Here is a 23,676-nt window from a genome sequence, read left to right on the forward strand (position 1 = left end):
GTGCGAGCATGCCCTGTTTGAAGCTCCACATGCAAGTGGGAGCATGTGCCCACCAAAAACATTCGCAAATTGCCTAACCCATCCCCACAGTCGTCTTGTTTCAGATTCCCAGTCTGACTTGTGTGAATTCCCTAATTTGCCCAGATTTCCTCAGCAGACTAAAACAGCCCCCTTTAGTCTATGGAGGATATTTGCACAAATTTGGGGAGATCTACACAACTCTCTCATATTTGATTGCTGCTTAATTTGCACCAGTCCAAATTCCATCTCAAAGCTCATTCTCACTGGATTCTGTATCAGATTGCAAACTTTTTTTTTTTTTTTTGCTTTTTGCATTAAAATCCATGCATATTTCTGTATGTAGTTTTTTGCAAATATATGCCTCAATTGTGCACTTTTTTGAAATGTACACATTTTTTCAAATGTATGCATGTCGTCAAAACCATTTTCTTTTGGTCTGCAAATCAAATTGCAAGCTTGTTAAAGTATGGACTTTGACCTCAGATTGTGTCTATGGTTAGTCCAGAAGGTGGGTAAAATCCTGATCAAAAGTGAACTGAAATGAATTTCTTATACAACTCCAATAAATAGTCAGGCATCCATTTGGACCTGACACCTCTCAGGTTTCTTCTGCTACACACATTGCCCATCAGAGGACAGCAAGAGAAATGCTAGTAACAAGGAAGTAATCTATTCTGACACTGCTAAGATATCAAGAACACTTGATGTATCCATTTCTTGACTCTTAAAATATGCTTTTATATGTGGCGTGCAGGAGAAATAGACAGTTACCAGACTGTCTCTCTGTACAGTTCTTGACAACTGTTGGAAGCCATGATGTCAAAAGTAATGACTGCTTTAAAAAAAGAAAAGGGGAAAAAACACACACACAAAAGCACAAAAGTATTATGGGGACAATGGAGGCTGGTGCAATAATTCAAACTTTAATCTGGCAAGACAAATAGGTATTCTTTAGTCTTCTTTCTGACAGTAATAAAATCATTGCTATGATTTCTTTCAAGATTCCAATCAAAGCTTATACGACACAGCATGAATGTAATCAGGGCCAGACTTGCCATTAGGCTAAAGAAGCGACTGTTTCAGATGGCAGATGCTGGAGCGAGGGGTGGAGGAGCAGTAAAAGTCTTCTGGCCATTTCTCCTCCACCCCCCTGGCCATTCCTCCAACCACACCTTTCCTCCAGAGCTCTGTCCTCCAGTTGAAGCCCTGTTGGAGGACAGAGAGTGTCTGTCAATGTTTAGGCAGTGTCCTGTCACACGGTCTAAACCAGCCTTCAGATGTGGTGAAAGACACTGCTCATTACCATCAAAATCCCATTGCCGGTCCAGTTTGCTTCTGTATGGGGAATAGGGGGTGGGGTGGAGGTGGCATCAACCCTTGCCTGAGGCAGCAATGTGACTTTGCAGTCATGGTATATTAATAGGTTTGTCCTAGGGATGGTGCAGGCATCTGTTTGTGGCTCGAAGCTCTGTGATTTCTCACCAGCTCAGACCCCCAAACGCCAGACCATGGACTGCTGCACTTGCCCAACCTGGTGTACCCCATGCAGGGTCAGATGGACGGGGGGTTCTGGCATGTGGTGTGTGGGGTGAGCCATGTAGAGTTCGCCCATCCCTAGTTTGCCCTATTCTGAGTCAGTCCAGCTCCCTTACATCCGGTCCCAACTTGAACTGGGTCTTGGACCCTACCATGGCTCAAACTGGGTCTTGGACACAACCACTGATATAGCCCTACCCTCCCTGCAAGACCAAACCATTTCTCAAGGGAGGGGGGAGCAAACAGGACATCCTGACAATGGCAGGCACCAGCCCAAAACAGCTCTGAAGAACTCTGGTAAGTCCCCCCCATCCTCCTAAAAATAATATCACCCCACCCTTGAAAATATGAAAAAAAAGAGAGATATCTCTTCCCTTGACAAATGTCCCAAACTGGGGCAGAACAAGCTCAAGTTTCTTCCTAATTGTTAGCTCTAATTCCTTCCTAACTACAAAAATGACAGAAGCCCTGCCCTCTTGTGCACCTGGTCACCTTATTTTATTTATTTATTTATTTATCAATTATTATTATTATTATTATTACATTTATATCCTGCCTCTTTTTTTGCCAAGATGCCCAAAGCAGCTTACATAGTCCTCCTCCCCTCCATTTTATCCTCACAACAACCCTGTGAGGTAGGTTAGCCTGAGAGTCGGTGACTGGCCCAAAGTCACCCAGTGAGCTTCATGGCTGAGTGGGGACTAGAACTCAGATCTCCCAAGCCCCAGTCCAACACTCTAACCACTACACCACATTGGCTTCTTAGATTTTGCTAGAGGTAGATCTCTATAGGTCCCACCCTCTGAGTTCTTCTCCATGGGTTATTATGTTGATGGTGGGGGGGAGGCGTTCCATCCGTCCCCTCAGAATCCTGGCCGGAGGGGAGGCACTCCGTTCCTCCCCCTGGAATCCTTGAACGGCCGGCTGTGCTCTGCGGCAGCTCTGCAGAGCAGCCGGCCAGGCCTGGCCTGGCCAGGCCAGAGCCATCCACAGAGGGCTCTGGGTTAAAAAAAAAAAAACTGCGTACGCAAATGGCGGTGGCTACGGCCGACGCCATTTGCGTTCCTTCTTTTTGGCTGTCTTAATCTATGTAAATATTTACGTAGACTGACGGTGAAAATAAAGTGGAATGCAGATAGCATTGCGGGTGCTATTTGCATCCCTTTTTGATTCCCCGTTTTAACCTATGTAAATCTTTACGTAGGCTAAAACGGTGAATCAAAAGGGGACACAAATAGCGCCTGCTACGCTATTTGCATTCCCCTTTATTTTTGCCATCATAGTCTACATAAATATTTACATAGATTAAGACAGTAAAAAGAAGGAACGCAAATGGCGCCCGTAGCCGCCATTTGCGTACGCGTGTTTTTTTTTAACTCACCCAGCCGTGATAGGCTACGTAAAGATTTACATAGCCTATCACATCTTTTTTTAAAAAAACCTAGCCATGATAGGCTACGTAAATCTTTACATAGCCTATCACGTCTTTTTTTTTTTTACACAAGGCAAGCCTGGAAATGGTGGCAGTGGCGGCCGGTCGGAAGACCGGCTGCCGCTGCAGCCGCCGCTGTAGCCGCCGCCGCCGCAGCCGCTGCCGCCTGGAAGATCCACCCCAGGTGAGTCTCGTCCTGGGGGGGATCCGCGGGGGGCGGGGGGGTGGCAGGCTGTTTTGCCACAGAGTTCAGGGGGCCGAATGTACTGGCATTTGGCCTCACCAAAATCCGTGGCAGAATTCTCTGACATCCCTATTCCACTGAATGCAATGATTATGGTGAAAATACAGGGTATGTGACTTCTGTATATGCAAATTGTGTGCATGGGAGGTATTAATTTCTAAAATCCCTTCAGACCAACCTAATGGTTCTTTTTATAAATGCAGCTATGTTTGGAGAGAGGCAGGTGCTTTGTCACGTACAGAAGCCTGCAACGATGACGTTTAAGTACCCCCACCCACCCTACATGAATGCCAGGCAGTATTGCTCTATTTGCTTTCAGGATTTTAATTCTGCACCCTCTTTAACAAAATATTTATTTTATGTGACATGCTGCCCTTTTAATCTTTTGGCCATCTCTTCTATATGGATTTTTTTCTATGTTCAGGATATTTTACTGGGTATTATTTGCATATAAAACAAAGGTGAACCATTTCCCAGCTGCTTCCTCTGCTGTTTGCATAATCATGCCAGGTGAGGCTAAAGAACAAATGTGCCAAAGGTATACAGAGAGGTGCAAATATTATTTCAGTCAGTAGCAGAATAGATCCTTTAAATGGAAGGGGACTAGTGATTTACTGATATAACCAGGGGACTGTTTCAAAGCTGGTAATCTTTGGAAATGTAGTAGGCCACATTTTTAAAAGAATAAAATATTTCTGTATGTAATTACATTTGTACCACATCTGTCTTCCAAGGAGCTCAGGAGTGCATATGTACCCCCCCCCATTTTATTGAAGGATACTTCTGTAGCCTCAACACCCTCCCCCCGATTTTGGAGTTCCAAATAGCCTGTTCTTATTTCCAAAGCAGATCCAATGATTTTAGGCTCTTCCATAGTTCCATTTTTAATGAAATTTCCAGATTTTGTACAGAGTAATTCGCATATGCAGGTGGGCAAAGCTTCCCATCCATTCACTTCACTGATGCATTTTCCCCTTCTGTATTACTGATGTCTGTATAGTGATAAAACACTGCAAAAAAGCAATCCATATACTGCTTGTTGTGCACTGTTTTACCAATTTGCATGTGCGCTTCTGCATATTGATTTTTAAAAGTCTTGAAGTGACTGAATGCATGGTTGTTTTAAGATTCTTTTTGAATAGAGTTTTATCAACATGCAGGGAGGGATTCACATGCATGTTGATAAAACATTGCACATAATGAATCATGGTGCATTCATGCATACAACCACATTAGATTTGTTGCTACTGGCTCATTTGTTTTTTAAAGCATGGCTTAATCAATGTGTATTTGTGTATCACTAATGTAGAGGGGTGGGAAAAGACATGAAATAACTGAAAACACGGGCAAATTGTGCATGCTCCATTTCTAGAATGGACATTAGAAGCTCCAGTAGTTAAATCAGAACTGAGGAGTGTGGTGCAGAGCAAAGTGGGGTACAGAGTTAAAGAAACAATACAAGGGCAATCTGCTCATCCCTAATTTAATACTCACAGTGGTCCTACTCTGTCTCCTGTGAGACAGGGTAGGCTAAAGAAGTGACTGGCCCAATGTATTTATGTATTTATCTATTTACTACATTTATATCCCACCTTTCTTCCATTGTGGAACTCAAGGTGGCTACATGTGGTTCCCAGGGGGTCTCCCCTCCAAGCACAGACCAGACCCAGACCTGCTTAGCTTCAGCAAGGTGGCTGCATCATGTCCCTTCAGACTATGCCCTGAAATCAAGGAATTGTGTTTCTCAAACATGCATGCACACACAAATGCATGTGTGTATCAAGGCAGGACTGAAATAAGAAAACAAACACCCATCAATCTGCTGCCAAAGCAAAAGGGTTGCTCCTTTCAAGGAAATCATAATGGGGATGGGGCCTATGGAAGGAAGTGCCTTGTTTGCTGACGGTTCTACTTGCATGTCTTGGTGATTACACACACACACACACACTTCTTACAGTGATGTAGTGATAAATTCTGAAGCACAAGCACTTATCTTAATAGTCCCCATAGCCACACCTTCAAGGAGAGTCCCAAAATTCAGGCAGCTGTGTTGATCCATACCAAGAAACCAGTTCTAGCAGTTTTATCTCCACCAAGAGCAAGTATTTTGTAAAGCTCTTGGATCTTAATTGCCCATTCAAGACCAAGCCACTGCAAAATAGGGTTGTTCAGGGACCCCCTGATCTGACTTGCTAGCCGCTCTGCGGCTTCTGAGGCAGGCCCAATCTGGCTCAGGCAGATTCGGGGGGGGGAACCCACATCCGCCCCAAACACGAAGTGGGTTTCTCCCCTGACACCCGCACGCTACCCCCCAGCTCCTTACCTGGGCCACCTCCTCCTCTGCTTTCACTGCCGTCACCTTCCCTGTCCCTGTGCCACCACCTTCTCTGTCTCCTTCTTCTTCTTCACTGCCCGCTGCTGCTGTCTTCACCTTCACCTCTGCTGCCGCCATCTTCTGAGGCCTGGACACGCGGCAACTGGTCATCTTCCAGGGAGTCACCATTTTTAAAATGGCAACCTCCTGGAAGTTTCAGGAAGTTGCCATTTTAAAAATGGCGACTCCCTGCAAGAAGAGTCGCCGTGTGTTCAGGCCTTAGGAGATGACAGTGCTGGCAGCAGGCAGTGGGTGGTGGCCTTGGCGTGGCAGCGGAGAAGGTGGCGGGGCGGCGGGGCAGCAGCACAGTGGTGGAGAAGGCAGTGGCGGTGAGGAGAATGCAGCCCAGGTAAGGACCTGGAGGCACTGGGGGGGGGCTTCAGTGAGCCCCCGACCCACTCTGGGCCACTTTGTGCCCCCTCCACTTCACCTCAGAAGAGGCACAAAATGGTCTGAAGCGGCCCGCTTCGACTCGGGCTTTGTGCCTCAGGCTGAAGTGGTGCACAGCCCAACTGAAGAATTCTTTGCATTGCTACAGGGGGTAATATATTGTTGCTGGGGAAATTCATTTCTTCCCAGCAATTGTGTGAATTGCAGCTAAGCTCAGAGGGAATGGGGAATTCAGAGAGGCAGGTGGATGACATCAGTGTCCCTGGTAATTTAAAAAAAAGGAAAAAAAGTCAGCACTGCATCCCTGAAAGCCCTGGCTCCATTTAACCTATAGCTTCTTATTAAGATAAAACACATTCCAACAGGACTATGGTGAATGGAGATTTGGAGGGGCACTCTGGAGGCGCACTCTGGTGGAAAAAAATAACCCTTTTTGTTTTGTTGTTTCTGCTGCTAAGATAGCTGATTGTAGTTAAAGGCTCTAGGCCTCTGTTATGTTTTTACCCTAACATAAGCATACTTTTTTACTTTTTTCATAAGAAGCCATGTGTGCTTGGTGTAGGGATGATGGAGAATTCCGCCATGGATTTCAGTGAGACCAAATGCACTGGCATTCAGCCCCCCAAAACCCATGGCTGAATGGCCTCCCACCCCCTGCCCCTCCACAGAATCCCCCGTGGGACGAAGCTTAGCTGGGGCGGATGTTCTGGTGGCGGCGGCAGCTCCGGTGGCGGCAGCTGGCCTCTTGGCTGGCTGCTGCGGACTCAAATGGCGGCCGCCGTAGAGGCCACCATTTATGTCCGGCCAGGCTGCTGTGATAGGCTATGTAAGTATTTATGTAGCCTATCACGGCAAAGGCAGCCACGCAAATGGCGGCCACCACGCCATTTGCGTAGCTGCCTTTGCCATGATAGGCTATATAAATACTTACATAGCCTATCATGGCAACAACAACAACAAAAACAGCGTACGGAAATGGCAGCGGCTACAGAGGGCGCCATTTGCATTCCCTTTTTTTTGCTCTTTTAGCCTACATAAATATTTATGTAATCTATTACGGCGAAAAAAAGGGGAACGCAAATAGCGTAGTGGGCGCTATTTGTGTTCCCCTTTTTTTTGCCGTAATAGCTTACGTAAATATTTATGTAGGCTAAAACAGCGAAAAAAAGGGAATGCAAATGGCGGCTGCCGTAGCCACTACCGTTTGCGTACGCTGTTGTTGTTTTTTTACGCAAGGCTGCCCAGTGGCCAGATGTCTGGCTGCGGGCAGCCCTGGCTGGCGGCTCTGTGGAATCTCCGCAGAGCGGAGCCAGCCAGATCTTGATTTCGGGGGGAGGTGCGGACCGCCTCCCCCCCACCGCGAATCACCCCGTCAAAAAGGTAAGTGACTTTCGTACATCCCTAGCTAGATGAAGAACAGAGAATACTTTGGAATCTCTATTACAGTGCTTAGCTTCATGCCAGGGATAGTCAGTGGTCAAATGTGTAGCTGAAAAGGCGTAAGTAAGCTAACATGTGGAAATGCCATGATGAAGTATTCTTATATTCTCCAGGAGGATGGTGATGAGAGGAAGAGGGAAAAAGAGGAGGTATGTTGCTCCTCCCTCCAGCAACTGGGAAACTGCTAAGTAAAACACCAGGCACAAGGACACCTGGGAGATACAATTTTCCCAGGGGCTACTGTGGATATCAGTTGCTTTGGGGAAAATCACATTTCCCAAGTCCACTTATATCTGTCATGCCATAAGGGGAGACACTCCCCAACTCCCCTCCTCTCCAGAGCAACAAGAAAGTGAGCAGACAGGTGGGGAAGGGTGTTGGAGGATGGAGGTAGATGCAACAGGGTTGGAACTGAGTGGATGGTATAAGACAATTTCCTTCAACCCCCCCTTTTTTCAGCTTTCCCATAAAAGACTCAGAACTCTCTCTCTCTCTCTCTCTCTCTCTCTCTCTGAGCATTTACTGATTGAACTTGGCAGAACTGGATGCTTTCTGAGACATGCTGGGGGTAGCTCATCCACTTAGTACATTTAGTACATAGTACATGTACACTTAGTACATAGCTTAGTACATTGTGTGTGTGTTCTACTCCCCCTCCCCTGTAAACTATATCATTATCACTTCTTGTGTGAACGTGAATTAACTAGCTGAGCCATTGACTCTGTGTCTTTGGTCCAGCAATTTAAAATACATTATGTATTGCCGCACAATCCCTTGGCAACTCAGGGTTTGAAGGACAGAGATGAGATTATATGTAATTACTTCTCTCTCCTATTTTTGGGCAAGACCAGTATACATTTAGCAATTGACAATGGATTTAAAGAAAATAGAAGGAAGTGCTTTTACAACTATACATATTAACAGAAGGGCAAAGAAGCAGTGAGCGAGATGAGCTTGTTTCAGAGTTTATCTCCAGGGAGTTCTGCCTCTTCATTTTGTGGGTGGGAACTTACTTTACTTGTAGATAAGGATGTTTTTTGGGGGGAAATCCACAGTGGAATCAAATGAGTTGGGATTTTTATGAATCTGACCCATGGATTCCTCAGCGGATTCCACAGGGCTTTCCCCTGTCAGGCAGTTTCTGCAGACTTTTGGAGCATTTTTCTAACCTTTGGGAATAAATCTTATAGTATTTTGTTATAGGAAAATACACACAAATGGCCAAAATTGCACATTTTTCCCATAGGCCAAAGCACAAAAATGTACATTTTGGGGGTATTTGCTTATTTTGTGGTAATTTTCACATTTTTTGCATGTGCGAATTTGGCAAATTCAGAAATGTTTAAAAAAGCCACTTCAGTCAATGGACGAGTGATGGAACAAAAGGTGCCTGACATCCTGCAAAATACAGATGGAAGGGATTTTTCATGATCTGCACATCCCTGCATGTAGGTGATCTGAATGATGCTCTTGTGGGATTTCTCAATAGTGTGCTTTTTAGCGCAATGGAGCATTTTTATTTTTGTTTTTGTTTCTGTTTTTTTCTTTTTTAATGTTCTCAGCAGAATGTTCTCATATGATGTTTTCAGCTTGAGTTTTGGGAGAGCAGAAGAGTGAAAGGGAAGGATGAACCCTTCTCTACATCAGGCTTTCCCAATTTGGCACCCTCCAGATGTTGTGGACTTCAACTTCCATCACTCTCAACATGGTCAGTGGTCAGGAATGCTGAGTGTTGTAGACCAAAACATCAAGATGGCACCAGGTTGGGGAAGGCTGTGTTATATCATGATATAGCATCATTCTAGGGGAATTGTGGGGAAGAAAATGGTGATTGCCAGTATTGAATTCCATTTCTTCCATGTCCCTGGACATAAACATGACATGACATAGCACTGTTCTGACATGGTATTATGGATGAAAAATTACAGTTGGACAAGAACTGGCAAAACAAATTTAAAAAAGGAAAGAAAACTGAACTGAAAGCCTCTGTTGCCACTGCTACCTAAAGACTCCCTGGAAATGAATAATTACACACACACACCATGCATGGAGGGTTTAGCCCATTTTTTTCTCCCTGCATCCCCAAAGTTTGAGCCTTTTCTTTTTTTTTTTCAGAGTAGAGTGTGTGTGTGTGTGTGTGTTTACAACTGTATTCAGGATTATTGTTCGGAAAGACCTGATGATACAGATAGAGAGAGAGAGGGGGAGAGAAATATTTCTGATCACTCTGGAATTGCACATAATGTTTGGAAACAACTATATAACTGGGAACCAGTGTTGTGTAGTTGTTAGAACTTCAGACTAGGATCAGGAATACATAGGCTTGGATCCAGACTTAGTCATGGTTCGTGCAGACCCATTGAAACTTATGGGGCAAGTTAGTCATGGCTAATGTGCATCCCCTTGATTTCAGTGGGTCCACTCTAAGCATGGATAAGTCTGGATACAACCCATATATCAAATGCTCCGTTGCTGTAAAAAGCCTACATAGAGCAACATCCAACTCTGTATGCAAAGAACTTTCTCCTCAGAATATACTGCTAGTCCCCACCTAAAATGAAGATATGAAACCCTTTGGAGATACACCCAGAAACATGCCTTTCTCATTCACTGCTTCTTTGCATATGGTCGTAAACAAACAAACAAACAAACACTGATTTGTCCTGATAATAGCTACAGCCAGTGAAGAAGGAGCTAAGAAAATAAAGTGTATGGTCTTCTTATTTGAGAAGCAAGCTAGAAAAACCCTAGCAAATGTTTTTCTTTCTATTGACAGCATAATCCTGTTCACTCTGAAGTAAATTCCACTTAGTTCAATGGAGCTGACTCCCAAGCACATAACATTATAGTTTGAGACTCATAACTATACCGTAAGTATGCACTACAATGGGAAGAGGAAAGCAGTTGTGTGGATCGCAAGCACAGAATTTAGCATTAACACCATTTATTTTTCTCCCCACAGATATCCTGTCCAAGTATGAAAGACTCTAATTCCCACTTATTTTACAAGAATCTTCTGAATAAAGTAATAAGGCTAGAGAACACAGACTGTAGGTTCAGACCCTAGGGATTGGGATATGATGGACATTTTTATCTCTCAAGAAAATAACATGGTTAGAGCTAAATAAAATGAAACAAAGATAAAATTAAGTAAGCATTTTAGGGAGCAATCCCTTGGCCGCTAGTCAGAAATGCAGGGCAGGAGAAGCGTGGAGGGAATGATCCCCTCTGTGCTTCTCCTGCCCTGCTTTGGATAGGTGGTCACCTCGGAGTTTAAAGGTGGCCACCTATCCCCATAGGATTGCACCCTTAGAGGTTTATACAACATGAAAGTCTTCATGTATTTTCCTCCCCTATGATTAAACAATATGATTAAATTCAGGAGGTACATGGAGAGAACCATATTGTATTTGCCTGCCATGTAGCTGCCAAAGATCAGGAGCTTGTCAGAAAAAAAAAAATGTTGGCAACCCTAATTCAGTACCACTAACATAGTTGAACACACAGAGATTCAAATCCAGACTTTCAAGGGCTAAGCATTCAAAGCCCTTGGTCTGGTTGGACAAATCTGTCCGTTTCAGCTCCTGTCACATTTAAATGCTTTCTTAGGGAGCAATCATATAGCCCCTAGGCAGAGTCTTGGGGGCCATTTCAGATTCCTGGATCCCAAACCAGAGATGACACTCCACCCTCAGGCCCAAGGGTCTGAGCTACCCACCCCACCCCACTCCACCCCACCCTGTTGCAGCCCCCTCACAGCCCATGTGGAAAGAATCATACCAGTTGCTTCTCTGAGATTGCAGATGCGAGCTCAGAGAGGAGGCAAAGGGAACAGTTCTGTGGGTGGGGAGGGGAGGAGACAGAGGTGGCTGGCTTGCCAAGAATCCTCCAGCTACCCCAACATCCTTCCCTCCATCTCCACAGAACCCCAGCTAGATGGGATAAATCCCCCGTCTAGTGAAAATGCAGGGTGAGAGGAGCACAGAGGTGATAATCTCCTCCACGTTCCTCCCGCCCTGCATAGGATATCCATTAGCCTCCATGTTCAGCGGCTGACAGGCATTCCCACAGGACTATGTTCTTAATCTCAAATTCTTTCTGTCCCAAATATGAACACAGTTGTGATTTACAAAAAATAAAAATAAACTGAACAACTTTTCTATACAACCCAATAGCTGAAAATTTACAAAGATTAAAAACCTTTGTCAATCAGTTTACAAAGACTAAAAACCTAAAAAATACATTATAAAAACAATTTACACACAAACCTATAAACAAACAGTACACACAGAGACATGCATATATCTAAAACAATTTAAATAATCAACAATAAGAAGAACTCAGGACCTGTTTAAAACCCCATCTTCTCTCATGCTGCCAAAAATGCCTGAGAGAAGAGGAAGACCTGTTTCCAAAAAGATGATGATGTTGGCACCAATTGGGCCTCATAGGAGAGATCATTCCATAATTGGGATGATTAAATATTTGGGATGAATATATATATATATATATATATATATATATATATATATATATATATATATAAAATCTCCAAAGGAAGGCTACAAGAGAGAGGGCCTTCTCAGTGGTGGCACCTCACTTGTGGAATAAACTTCTCAAAGAGGGATGTTTGTCTGGCACGTATGTTGTTATCTTTCTGGTGCCAGGCAAAGACCATTATTTTCTCCCAGGCATTTTAGAGACCTAATTCTAGGTTATTATGGCTGTTTTATTGATTCCTGTGCTGCCTATTGTTTTGCATTATACTGTATTTTATTCTTTAAAATATTTTAATGCATTTTATATTTTAATTGTGCTTTAAAATGGCATTTTAGTTTTTTTAACTGGTTGTAATCTGCCCAGAGAACATTAGTTAATGGGTGGAATAGAAATGTACTAAATTCTCCCTCCCTCCCTCCCTCCCTCCCTGTGTGTGTGTGTGTGTGTGTGTGTGAGAGAGAGAGAGAGAGAGAGAGAGAAACCAGCAGTGATAGATATTAGAGTGGTCACCTCTTTCTTTCTGACAGGCACATCATCTTTAATAACAGCTATGCAGCAGGCAGGTACCACATACTCCTGTCCATGAGCATTATTAACCTCTTTGAGCACCTTTCTGGGTGAAGAGGTGAACCATAAATCAAATGAGTAAGTAAATAAATGCTAGGAGTAGCCGTACCTACTGAATTTTCCTAGTGCAAATCAGTGAGAATTGAGTCTTAGTTTACCAAAGAATTTACCAAAATTTGCAAATGTCTCCATATTCTAGAAGGGAAAAAACTTGATTTTTTAAAAAAGTGAATATGGAAGGAAGTGAAAATGGCAGATTCATCCATCCCTTCCTAGATGTCACCTATTTTACTACTTTCAAGTAAATCTACCTTTCCACAAAAACCCTTAATTTCCATGCCCAGCTGTAGGGTCAAATTCCACAATGGAATCAAATGAGTTCAGATTTTTATGAATCTGACCCATGGATTCTGCAGCAGACTGCTTTTTTCCCCACTTGGGTGGATTCTGTGGATATGCAGACTGTTTTTCTAACATCTGGGAATTTTGCGCAAATTCAGCAATACAAAAATATGATTTTAAAAAAACCCTGCAAAAATGTAGGGATGTACGAATCCCTTACCTTGTTCCGTTGTGGGGCTTCCGCGGTGCGGGGGAGGTGCTCCATCCCTCCCCCCGGAATCCGCCCTGGCCAGCTCCGCTCCACAGCAGCTCCGTGGAGCTGCCGGCCAGGCCCAACCACAGCCAGAGTTCCGGCCACGGCCAGGCTGCTGCGGACGCAAATGGCGGCCACTGTAGTGGCCACCATTTGTGTCCAGCCAGGCTGCCGTGATAGGTTAGGTAAGTATTTATGTAGCCTATCACGGCAAAGAGCAGGGATGCAAACGGCGGCCGCTACTCCATTTGCACCACTGCTCTTTCTGTGATAGGCTATGTAAGTATTTACATAACCTATCACAGTAAAGCCAACCATGCAAATGGCGTAGTGGCCGCCATTTGCATCCTGCCAAGCTGCTGTGATAGGCTACGTTAGTATTTACATAGCTTATCATGGAAAGAGCAGCGGCGCAAATGGCGTAGCGGCTGCCATTTGCGTCCCTGCTCTTTGCTGTGATAGGCTATGTAAATACTTACGTAGCCTATCGCGGCAGCTTGGCAGGACGCAAATGGCGGCCACAGGAGCTGGCCGAAAGACCAGCCGTCACCGCCACTGCTGGAGCCGCTGACGCCAGAGTCCCAGGTAAGTTTCATTCCAGGGGGATTCCGCGGGGTTGCAGGGGGTGGGAGGCCATTCTGCCATGGATTTCAGGGGGCCGAATGCCAGTGCATTCGGCCTCACTGAAATCCGTGGTGGAATGCTCCCCCATCCCCACAAAAATTTCCCCATTGGCTAAAGCATGGAAATCTACATGGAGGTGTGTGCATTTTGGGGGGATTTGCACTAGCGCAAATTTTCACAAATTCAGAAACTAAAAAAAAAATCTAATTCCATCGATGAGCGGACAATGGAACAAAAAGTGCCTGACAATCTGCAAAACACAGAAAGAACACATCTTACTCAATTTGTACATAACTAGCTGTAACTAAGCCTAAGTAACTGCAATAAATGCACATTCTTCCTCTTTTCCCTTGCCTCCATATCCTTCCACTTCCTCTGTTGTCTCCCCTATGTCATACTTAGTTCTGGCTGTAAGTTCCTCAGGGCAGGGATCTGTCCTCTTGTGGGCTATAAGTGCCATATGCTTTGGCTTGGCTATATACAGTAAGTTTTTGGTGAGAGGTTATGGTCTTTGATTTTATGGCAATTATGTATCCAAGAAGGCTGTCTTTCTTTCTTTCTTTCTTTCTTTCTTTCTTTCTTTCTTTCTTTCTTTCTTTCTCCTTTTCTAGGTGATATGATTGTGCGGCAACTGTTTTCTTGCTGAAATTCTTTTGTGTAACCCATCGCTGGCCTTGTTTTAGGAATTGTTGTTAATTATTCATTGTGTGTGTTCTATTTAATTGTGTATTGATCCCTTGCAATGATTTATATTTTAACACAATCTGAGTTATATTCCTCACACTGCGCCATAAATTCTCCTTTCTGATTAGTCCACTTTGGGCTAAGTGCTGGGGGGTGGGCAGAATCAGCTCTAATATGCTGATCTTAACAGATTGCTATGAGCTGTCTTGGTAGTGGTGTAAGCAGAGCTGTTGCTGAAACTCATTGGGTTTGCCTTGGAAGCCAAAGGGATCTGATTCTCTCTGTGCTGCATAAAGGCAATAACCCCCAATGACTAGAAATCATCTTTACCCACCTTCTAGGGCTGCTGAGATTCCACCAGGCATCGCCTCCACATTTTCAAATGTATCTACATGTATAATGGCTAGAATCTGGCTGACTGTGTAAATGAAAGCCAAGATTCTCAGGATGGGCCCACATAACCAAGCATTTTGTGCAGAGGGAGCCTACAGAGGCAGAGAATCATTGCACAATAGCTAGAAGAGAAATAAAGAGAGCCCAACATCTCTAACTAGGCAGAACAATCCCACAATCCCACCACCGAATCCACAGCCCTGCTGGGTTGACAACAATCAGGGTAGAAGGTGGGGGAGGTAGTTTTCCCAGTCCCCCCTTTTTTTTCTCGGCAAGTCTCCCCTCCCTGAAATTTTCCCTTCCATTGGTTCCTGTAAGAAGGAAATTCAGAATGCCAGATGCAGGGCTGTCCAGAGAGCTTTTGCTAATGGGTGGTACAGAAATAAATAAATAAATAAAATGACGACGACAACAACAATGACAGCAATGACAGCAGCAACAACAATTTCCCCCCATTTAGATGGGGGTGATGGGGTAACAGGAGGGCTTTAGATCTGGTACATCCAAACTCCTCTCCAATCCACAAGTAGAATGGTCCCCTTTTTTTTGTCATTACCACTTGTCAGAGCAACAGGACAGAACAGGAAGGTGGCTGAAGTTTCTGCACTTGTAACAGGGGCAGTTGTGAGGGCAGACCTACCTCTCTGCTTGGGGACCTCCCTTGCCACACAGGTAGAGGGAGGTCTGCTTTGTCCTATGGCTCCTGGGACACCGTTCTAGGGACATAAGATTGCCACACGCTAGATAGAAGCCTCTGGTCTTGGAGGCTCCCAAGTATCTTATGACCTTCTGGACTGCTGCCAGCAGGATGGGAGGAGTGACAGAGGAAATTGTCAAAGACTGATGTATTCTTATTTTCTGTGTTTTAATAAATGTCTACCCCTGTCCCCATTCTTTGCCTTGTCACCCCAAAAGGCTCCTGTGAGGCAACATGCATACATTCTGCTATACATACAGTCTTGCTATATGTATTGTAAGAAGACATGAAGAGCAAGGGTTGAGCTCAGAAGTGGTAGGCCAGAACCCTCCAAGCACCATGGCCACATTCTCTGGTCACAAGAACTGGAAGTCATCCCACAAAATCAGGCTAGGCAGCGCACCAGAAATGTCACTTAGAGCACAGTCCATTTTGCACAGAATGGTGCCTAGGCAGAGCGGCAGGGCCTACCACGCTTTACTGACTTGGCTCACACCGGATGGGGCAAGCACAGCAGCCTGCAGACTCCAGTCCAGGGCCTGAGTAGGGATGTCAGAGAATTCCGCCACGGATCTCGGTGAGGCCGAATGCCAGTGCATTTGGCCCCCCAAAATCCATGGCGGAACAAAGCCCCTGCCCCCCAACCCACAAAAGGCACGCAAAACGGAGCACTTACCTGCTGCCGTCCACGCTGACTTGCGAATGGCGGCCGCACTGGGGCCCGATTCGCTTCCTCATCATAGCTGTGATAAGCTATGTAAATAATTATGTAGCCTATCACAGCTAACGCAGGGACGCCATTTGCGTAAGTATTTACATAGCCTATCAAGGCAAGCTAAAAAAAAAAACAGTGTACGCAAATGGCGGCTACGGTGGCCGCCATTTGCATTCCCTCTTTTTCGCTGTTTTAGGCTACGTAAATATTTACGTAATCTATTACGGCAAAAAAAAGGGGAACGCAAATAGCGTAGTGGGCACTATTTGCGTTCCCCTTTTTTTCGCCGTAATAGCTTACGTAAATATTTACATAGGCTAAAACAGCGGGAAAAAAAAAGGAATGCAAATGGTGGCCGCCGTAGCCGCTACCATTTGTGTACGCTGTTTGTTTGTTTTTTTTCCCCTGCAGGCTGCCCAGCGGCTGGATGTCCGGCTGCGGGCAGCCCTGGCCAGCGGCTCCATGGAATCTCCGCAGAGCAGAGCTGGCCAGATTAGTATTTTGGGGGGAGGTGCTTAGCTCCTCCCCCCCACCATGAATCACCCCGTCAAAAAGGTAAGTGACTTTCGTACATCCCTAGGCCTGAGCTGGCAGTAGTCCACCGACCACAAGCCCCCAACCAGACTCTGCTGCCATCCCTACACATGTCACTGGTGATGAGATAATTGGAAATGCAACAAATGTCCAGAGTTTTATTTTTATTCTGGAAAGAAAAGAGAGAAGAAACTCATTTTACTAAACCATTCCAAACTGAAATGAGAAGTGTTGGCCTATGAATGAACACCAGCAAAGGCTGATGCAGAACAGTCAACACCAAAACATTGCATGCAAAATGAAACACTGCATCAATACAATAGCTCACAAGGCTGTGTGTATTCATTTTCTTTGACACTTGCCAACAAACCACCAACACCAACACATAGCATTCATGGCTATGCATTTTAGTTCACTCCTTCTATTCCGTTAGGATTGGTGTATAACTCAAGGAAGAAGTTGCCTTTGTGGAGATTTCAGTTTCTATTTGTGCAAAGTTGCTTCTGTCTCTCATGGTTTCACAGTAGATGAGTGCACAGAAGCAAAAGCAATATTCATATGTTAAAACATTTTAATTTAATTTATTTATTTGTGGGTGATTCAAGGCTGGAGAAATTCAAAAGGAGTTTAGTTTATCCATCATGTCACTTTTTGCCTGGGAGCAAAGTCAAACCAATGGAAAGCTTCACAAACCTCCATCTTGTCTGTCAACTAATGTACTGTAGCTGCTTTTGTAATTTCCCAGATTATCAACATTCATGGAAAATGGATACTGGATTAAAAATGAATAGTTGTGGGATGTTAAACTATGCCTTTGAGGTCATATTGCATCAACTTGTAGATAGCAATAATGTTAGGTGACACAGCAGTAGACACAGTTGATGCTATGCAATGCTAGGGATGGATGAATCCATCCGTTTCCTTTCCTCCCAGATTTCTTAAAAAAAAGAAAAAGAAATCTCAAGTTCAAACAAGCCTGTTCATGAAGAAATTTGAGCATTTTGCTAACTTCTTTTCAAGAAACCAAACTGAGCTAAATTCTGACCCATCTGTGTTGGTTAAATTTAATAAGTACAGTTATTCCAAGCATGGAAAGGACCACATTGTACCTACTTGCCTACCAAACAAACAAAAGAGGTTGCAGCCCTAATTCAGTACCACAAACATGGCTAAGTGCACAGGGATTCAAAGCCTGGTTTCTAATAGCTAATCATTCAAAGCCCTGGGCCTGGATGGATTAATGGGTAGGGCAAACCCCCACAATTTTCTCAGAATGGGGATAGTGTGGACACCCAACTGGGTCTAGGAACCTACTGAATCCCCCCCGCCCATTCCCCCAAACCCAGGTCAGTGAACCCCACACTCCACCCCACATGTGAGGCCAGGACTCACTACAGCTGCCTGGCGTCCATGCAAGTGTCCATTTTTGTGCAAGATGGGGCTCTGTATTTTCATAGGTCTACTCTTTGCTTCATAGATCTACACCACAGAGGCTGTAAAGGTTTATTTCTATTGAAATGAACCTTTATGGCCACTGTTCTGTAGATCTACTGTGCAAACAATAGATCTATGAAATACAGAGCCCCATCTTATGCAAAATGATGGCTCATCGGAAAAAAAAAAAAAGAATGCTGCTGAGAGCTTCCTGCACAGCCCAGCAGCTTGTTCTGCACTGCTAACTAGGTCAGGTAAGTAGCAAGGGGTTCTGTATGGGGCAGGCAGGGGAAGTTCCATCCATCCTTATTTCAGAATTATACTTGAAGTTAGGGATGGGTGAGAATTTAATTTTAGTTGGGTTTTCAAAAGAATTTACCAAAATTTTCAAAGATGATGATAATGATGATGATATACACATCTATCCCACCCCATAGCTGAAGCTCTCTGGGCAGTTTACAGACGTTAAAGTTCTCCATATTCAGGACAAATCGAATTTGAGTTAAAAAAAAGGGGGGGGAGGGGAGAGAAAAGAAAACTGACAGATTCGTCCATCCAGGCCCAGCCGCCCAGGGCTTTGAGTGCTTGGCTCTTGGTTTCAATCCCTGCCTATGCATCCATGTTAGTGCTTAATTAAGGTTGCCACCTTTTCTTTTCTTTTCTTTTTTCTGACTGACTCTTTCTCATCTATAAGAGTTACATGGCAGGGAGATAGATCATACCCTCTCCATGCTGAATTTAGTTTTTACCTATTGAACGTCAATGGTACAGATGGATGAGGAATTTATTTCAGTTTGTGTTTTATCAGAATTTAGCAGATTTATAAGGTTCTTCATAATTTATAGATAAAAAACTTGAGATTTAAAAACAAACAAAACACTATTCAAATGTGGAGAAAAGTGAAAGTGACAGTTCTGCCCATACTACTTAGGAATGTGCAAACTAGTAAAAACCAAGCTTGACAAAGTCCTCCAGATTCCATCTCGAAGCGTGTTCCGACTTGAGTCCATATCTGATTGTGAGGTGTGGCGGGTGTGTGTGTGTGTTTTTTTGTTTTACTTTTTCCATGAAAATCTGTGTGTACCTTTCTGTGCATTTTTCCAAATGTACACATCAATTGTGTGCATCTTTGGAATGTACACATTTTTCTGCCTTGATTATAGTTTATTTGTGTGCATATTTCAAAAGCACACATCTTTTTCTGTGCACAATTTTCAAATGCGCGAATGCTGTCAAATACACTTTTTTTGATCTGCGAAGGACATTGCAAACTAGGAAATGTATGGGCTTTGACTGCACATTGTGTCTGAGACCATGCTCAGTCTGAAAGCTGTGTGAACTGATCAAAAATGGACTGAAAACAAATTCTCATACATCCCTAATCTTGGTTCAGAGGCTTCTGGCATCAGCATAGAACCACTCTGTGCATGCTTTCTCTCACTAGATATCTCTGGCATTTGCATTTTCCCCTGTGGCCCTTTAGCCTCTTTGACTGGCTATATCATGTTTTATTGTATGCTCATGGCCTATACTCACCCATTCCCTATATGGGCACAATATTTAATACTCATACAACAGAGCCTTGGAATTACAAATATCTTAGAAGTGTGTGCGTGTGTGTAAGAATGAAATATGTATGTATATGTGCACACTGCTAACCCTTTTTCCCACCCACATTACACTCTGGCTCTCTGCCTGGTGTCAGAGTCATGAAGAATATTCTCCTCTTTATTTCCTTAGCACACATTTAGCCTACTTTTTGACCCAGATGGCTCTGCAAAGTGGCTTACAAACAGCTACAAAACCAATAACCATTTCATAAAACAAGGAATAAAAAAAAAAATGAAAAGTGGACATCCAAAAGAAGCAGCAGTAACAGTCCACTGATCATGACACAATTGATCCTCAAAGCCCCTTGGGAAAAAACAAACAAATCTGTCATAACCCGACATCTAAAAATGTGCAGAGGAGCAATAAAAATCAACTTGGGGGAAAGAACGACAACTGAAAAGCTGCACATGTTCCTTTCCCCTAGTGATACATCCAGGCCTTGCCTAGGCAGAAAATGCATTTGTATTGCTAGGGTGAGTGAGCCGTAGCTTCCCATTTCCTTCCTGTTAGTCCTTCTGCCTCTGCCACATCTCCCGGGCAATGCAAAATACAGCTGATGTGGTCCTCCTCTCTCCCAGTTTTGGGGCATTTGAATTTGGCTAACAGCTTGCTGGAAGTCAGTTTGGTAGAGGAGGACTGCAACCAATATGTGTGCAACAGAGTGCCTGTCCAAATTAGAAGGAAGCAATTAGGGATGGTGGCAGAGTCCGACTGGGTCTTGAGCTTGGTGGATTACCACCTCCTGGATTGGAGTCCGCAGACAGCTGCACTTGCTCAACTTGGAATGCACCTCCCTCAAAACTGAAAGTTTTTCTTTTTTTTTTTCCTTCCAAATCTGAAGAAATGAAACTTTGCTGGGGAAATGGAACTCAAACCTAACTGGGGAAATGAAACTACTCCCTCCCAACAACAACAACAACAATCCAGGCCTCTAAGCCTGACCCCCCCTGCTTCTGTAGGCTTCAAACCTTCACACTAAGTGCTGTGCCGAAAATTTATCCCACGTTTCCCCCCCCGACCATTTGCATTCAATTTGATATAAAATAAATGGCTTTCAAAAAGGAATTCAATGGTGACGAAAATTTTGGAGAAATTCTCATCATGGGTTAGATTTGGATTTCTTGTGCTAACCTTGCTTAGGAAGTGTCCAGTGATTATGCACAAGCATTTTGTTTTCACTGTACAATTATGCATTCAGCCCTCTAGGGTACCTACACCAATTAAAACCCAGGGGAAGATATCATGAGGTAATTTTTCCCATGGGGCTTTTTCAGATCAGGAAGACCAGGCAACCCCAGGCGGCTGCAGAGCAATGGAGAGACATGTCATTGACAGAAAAGAGATGAAAAGACCCTCAGCCAACTCCCAGTGATTAGGCAAGTTCAAACACACCACAAAATAGAATTATGAAACGTCCTGAGAATGAGGCAGAACGATGGAAGCTTATTTCATGGGGGGAGGGGGGAAATGCTCAGGAAATTAGAGGGCAGATTTTGTGTCAATGTACCTGCATATGTTCCGTGGCACTACATAGAAAACGGCCCCCTCACACCTGCATTGTGCCGGATGCAAAATGGGGGCCAGCCTGCCAACACAGCTGATGCTGTCACCACTTGCAGTGGCAGTACACACACACACAGAACAACAACCATGATGAAAATAATGATGATGATAATGATGATGATGATGATATGGAATGTTTCTACAACCTCTGCTAATGGTGAGCCCCACCTTGGAGAAACTGTTCAGAATTTCTCCTTTCCCTGGAGAAATTCAGTGAAATTGAGAATTTGAGAATTTCTCCTCCCCCTGCCACTGGTCATGCATGCACCCCTGATAACCACATGTTCAGCGAGTGTGAGAAGGGGCTCTATGTACATATTGACATATATGCATCCAATAGGGATGGCAGAGATTTTCTCCCCGAAACTTCGGGGGGCCGAGCGCCAATGTGTTCGGCCCCCCGAACAAGTTTCGGGGAGAAAACCTCCGGGACGGGACTTACCTTCCCTGTATGTCCCTCCCGGCGGCGGGTCCGGCTGGCGGTTCGTCCGGTGTTCGAGCGGGGCGGGAGCGGCAGCCGGTCTTTCGACCGGCTGCCGCCCCCGCCATTGCAATGAAAGGAAAAAAAAAAAACGTCCCCTGATAGGCTACGTGACGATTCACGTAGCCTATCATGGCAAGATTTGCAAAGTCAGCCGTGATAGGCTACGTGAATCGTCACGTAGCCTATCACGGGTGACTTAAAAAAAAAAAAAAGTGTGTACGGATAATGGCGGCCCCCATAGGGAGCCGCCATTCCCCTTCCTTATTTGGTCGCTGTAGTCTACGTCAATGTTTACATAGACTACGGCGAAAATAAGGGCAACGCTATTTGCGTTGCCCTTATTTTCGCCGTAGTCTACGTAAACATTGACGTAGACTACAGCAACTAAATAAGGAACACGAATGGCGGCTCCCTATGGGGGCCGCCATTCGCGTACGCGCTTTTTTTTTTTTTAAAGTCACCCGTGATAGGCTACGTGACGATTCACGTAGCCTATCACGGCTGACTTTCCAGATCTAGCCGTGATAGGCTACGTGAATCGTCACGTAGCCTATCAGGGGACTTTTTTTTGGTGTTTTTTTTACTTTCGTGTTCGCGGCCGGGCGAGGCGGGAAGCCTCCTCCCCGGCCTGAATTTCGGCCGGGCGAGGCGGGAAGCCTCCCCCCCCGGCCTGAATTTCGGCCGGGCGACGCGGGAAGCCTCGCCCCCCCGGCCTGAACTTCGCGGGGGGAGCAGTGAAGCGCTCCCCCCCACCGCGAAAAAGCTGCGAGAAAAGGTAAGTGACTTTCGTTCACCCCTAGCATCCAACCTCTCCACATGAGGGTGACTCTCGATTCCCCTAGTCTCTCCCTTCATGTGCAGGAGCTCTATATGCATACTTCAGTGTACTCCTAAGTTGGGAGGGGCAAGAATTTTGTTCTGTTCACATTTTAATGGAAACTTAACAAAGGTTCACTTCCTGAACCTACACACAAACTGGAAGAATTATATGGCAATATTCTCACTTTTATGAATTTTGTTATGCAGTTTGCAAATCAAATGTTAAAAAGTACATAAAATGCATGTAATAGGGAAATGTCGGAGCATATATGTATTTATTAGGAAAAAGTGCGTGCAAAAATGTGTATAGTAGGAGAAATGCTAATGAAATTATCATGCTGACTTCTTTTTTACATTTATTTTTAAGACAAACTGGTGTGGAAATGGGACAGAATGAATCTAATGTTAATGAAATGATGAACGGAGTGGAATCAAACTTGACAGATCCATCTGTTCTTACTCATAGGACTCTTACCATGCTTGCCAAACAAATGTGCAACTGTGTTCCATGAAAATACACATTGCACTTCCTTGCACAACACTCCTATCAGTAATGGTTGAGGCACACAGTGGGCAGTATCCAATACTGTCACCACACTCCTAATAATCTGTTGTACAAGCAAGACAGAAAAGTAGCAGTTCTTAAAGCAACCCTGGAAACAAGTGGAAACACTTGTTTCCAGATTGGTGTCAAACTCCCCCCTCTTCTGAGGAGCCCTTCTCAGAGGAGGAACTTGGTTTTCCTGAGCTCAAGAACTTCTGTTCCCCTGGGAATGATTCAACAGCAGCATCTCTGGAGGGTGTCAGAAGTGCTGCTGAAGAGGAGGCAGGGTCCTCTAGACTGTCCAGTAGGAGTCTCCCTCCTCTATCTCCTCCTTCTGAGCTAGAAAGTGTGCAACCACCCAGCCAGCCCTCATGAATGACAGCGTATGAAGCACAGAGAACAGTCCCAGCCTCTTAGGAGAAACAACATCAGGCTGCAGCCAAGGACTCCATCTCTGTGAAGACCTTCTTTATAT

At 44.5% G+C, this 23,676-nt stretch overlaps 1 protein-coding gene across 1 annotated transcript; it reads right to left on the bottom strand.

Annotated features, from left to right (window-relative positions):
- Positions 1-923: 923 nt before the first annotated feature.
- LOC146340634 (uncharacterized) lies at positions 924-5,721 on the bottom strand. The gene is made up of 2 exons (XM_084808180.1): positions 5,557-5,721; positions 924-1,227 (listed from the first exon to the last, which is right to left on the bottom strand). Exons 1-2 carry the CDS (start codon positions 5,716-5,718, stop codon positions 1,084-1,086), a joined length of 306 nt encoding a protein of 101 aa, XP_084664306.1. The 5' UTR covers positions 5,719-5,721; the 3' UTR covers positions 924-1,083.
- Between the last annotated feature and the right edge of the window lie 17,955 nt (positions 5,722-23,676).

The sequence above is a fragment of the Heloderma suspectum genome, chromosome 6 (assembly GCF_057233095.1).
Source record: "Heloderma suspectum isolate Gila_16-S chromosome 6, 16-S_ref, whole genome shotgun sequence".
Classification (NCBI taxonomy): Eukaryota; Metazoa; Chordata; class Lepidosauria; order Squamata; family Helodermatidae; genus Heloderma; species Heloderma suspectum.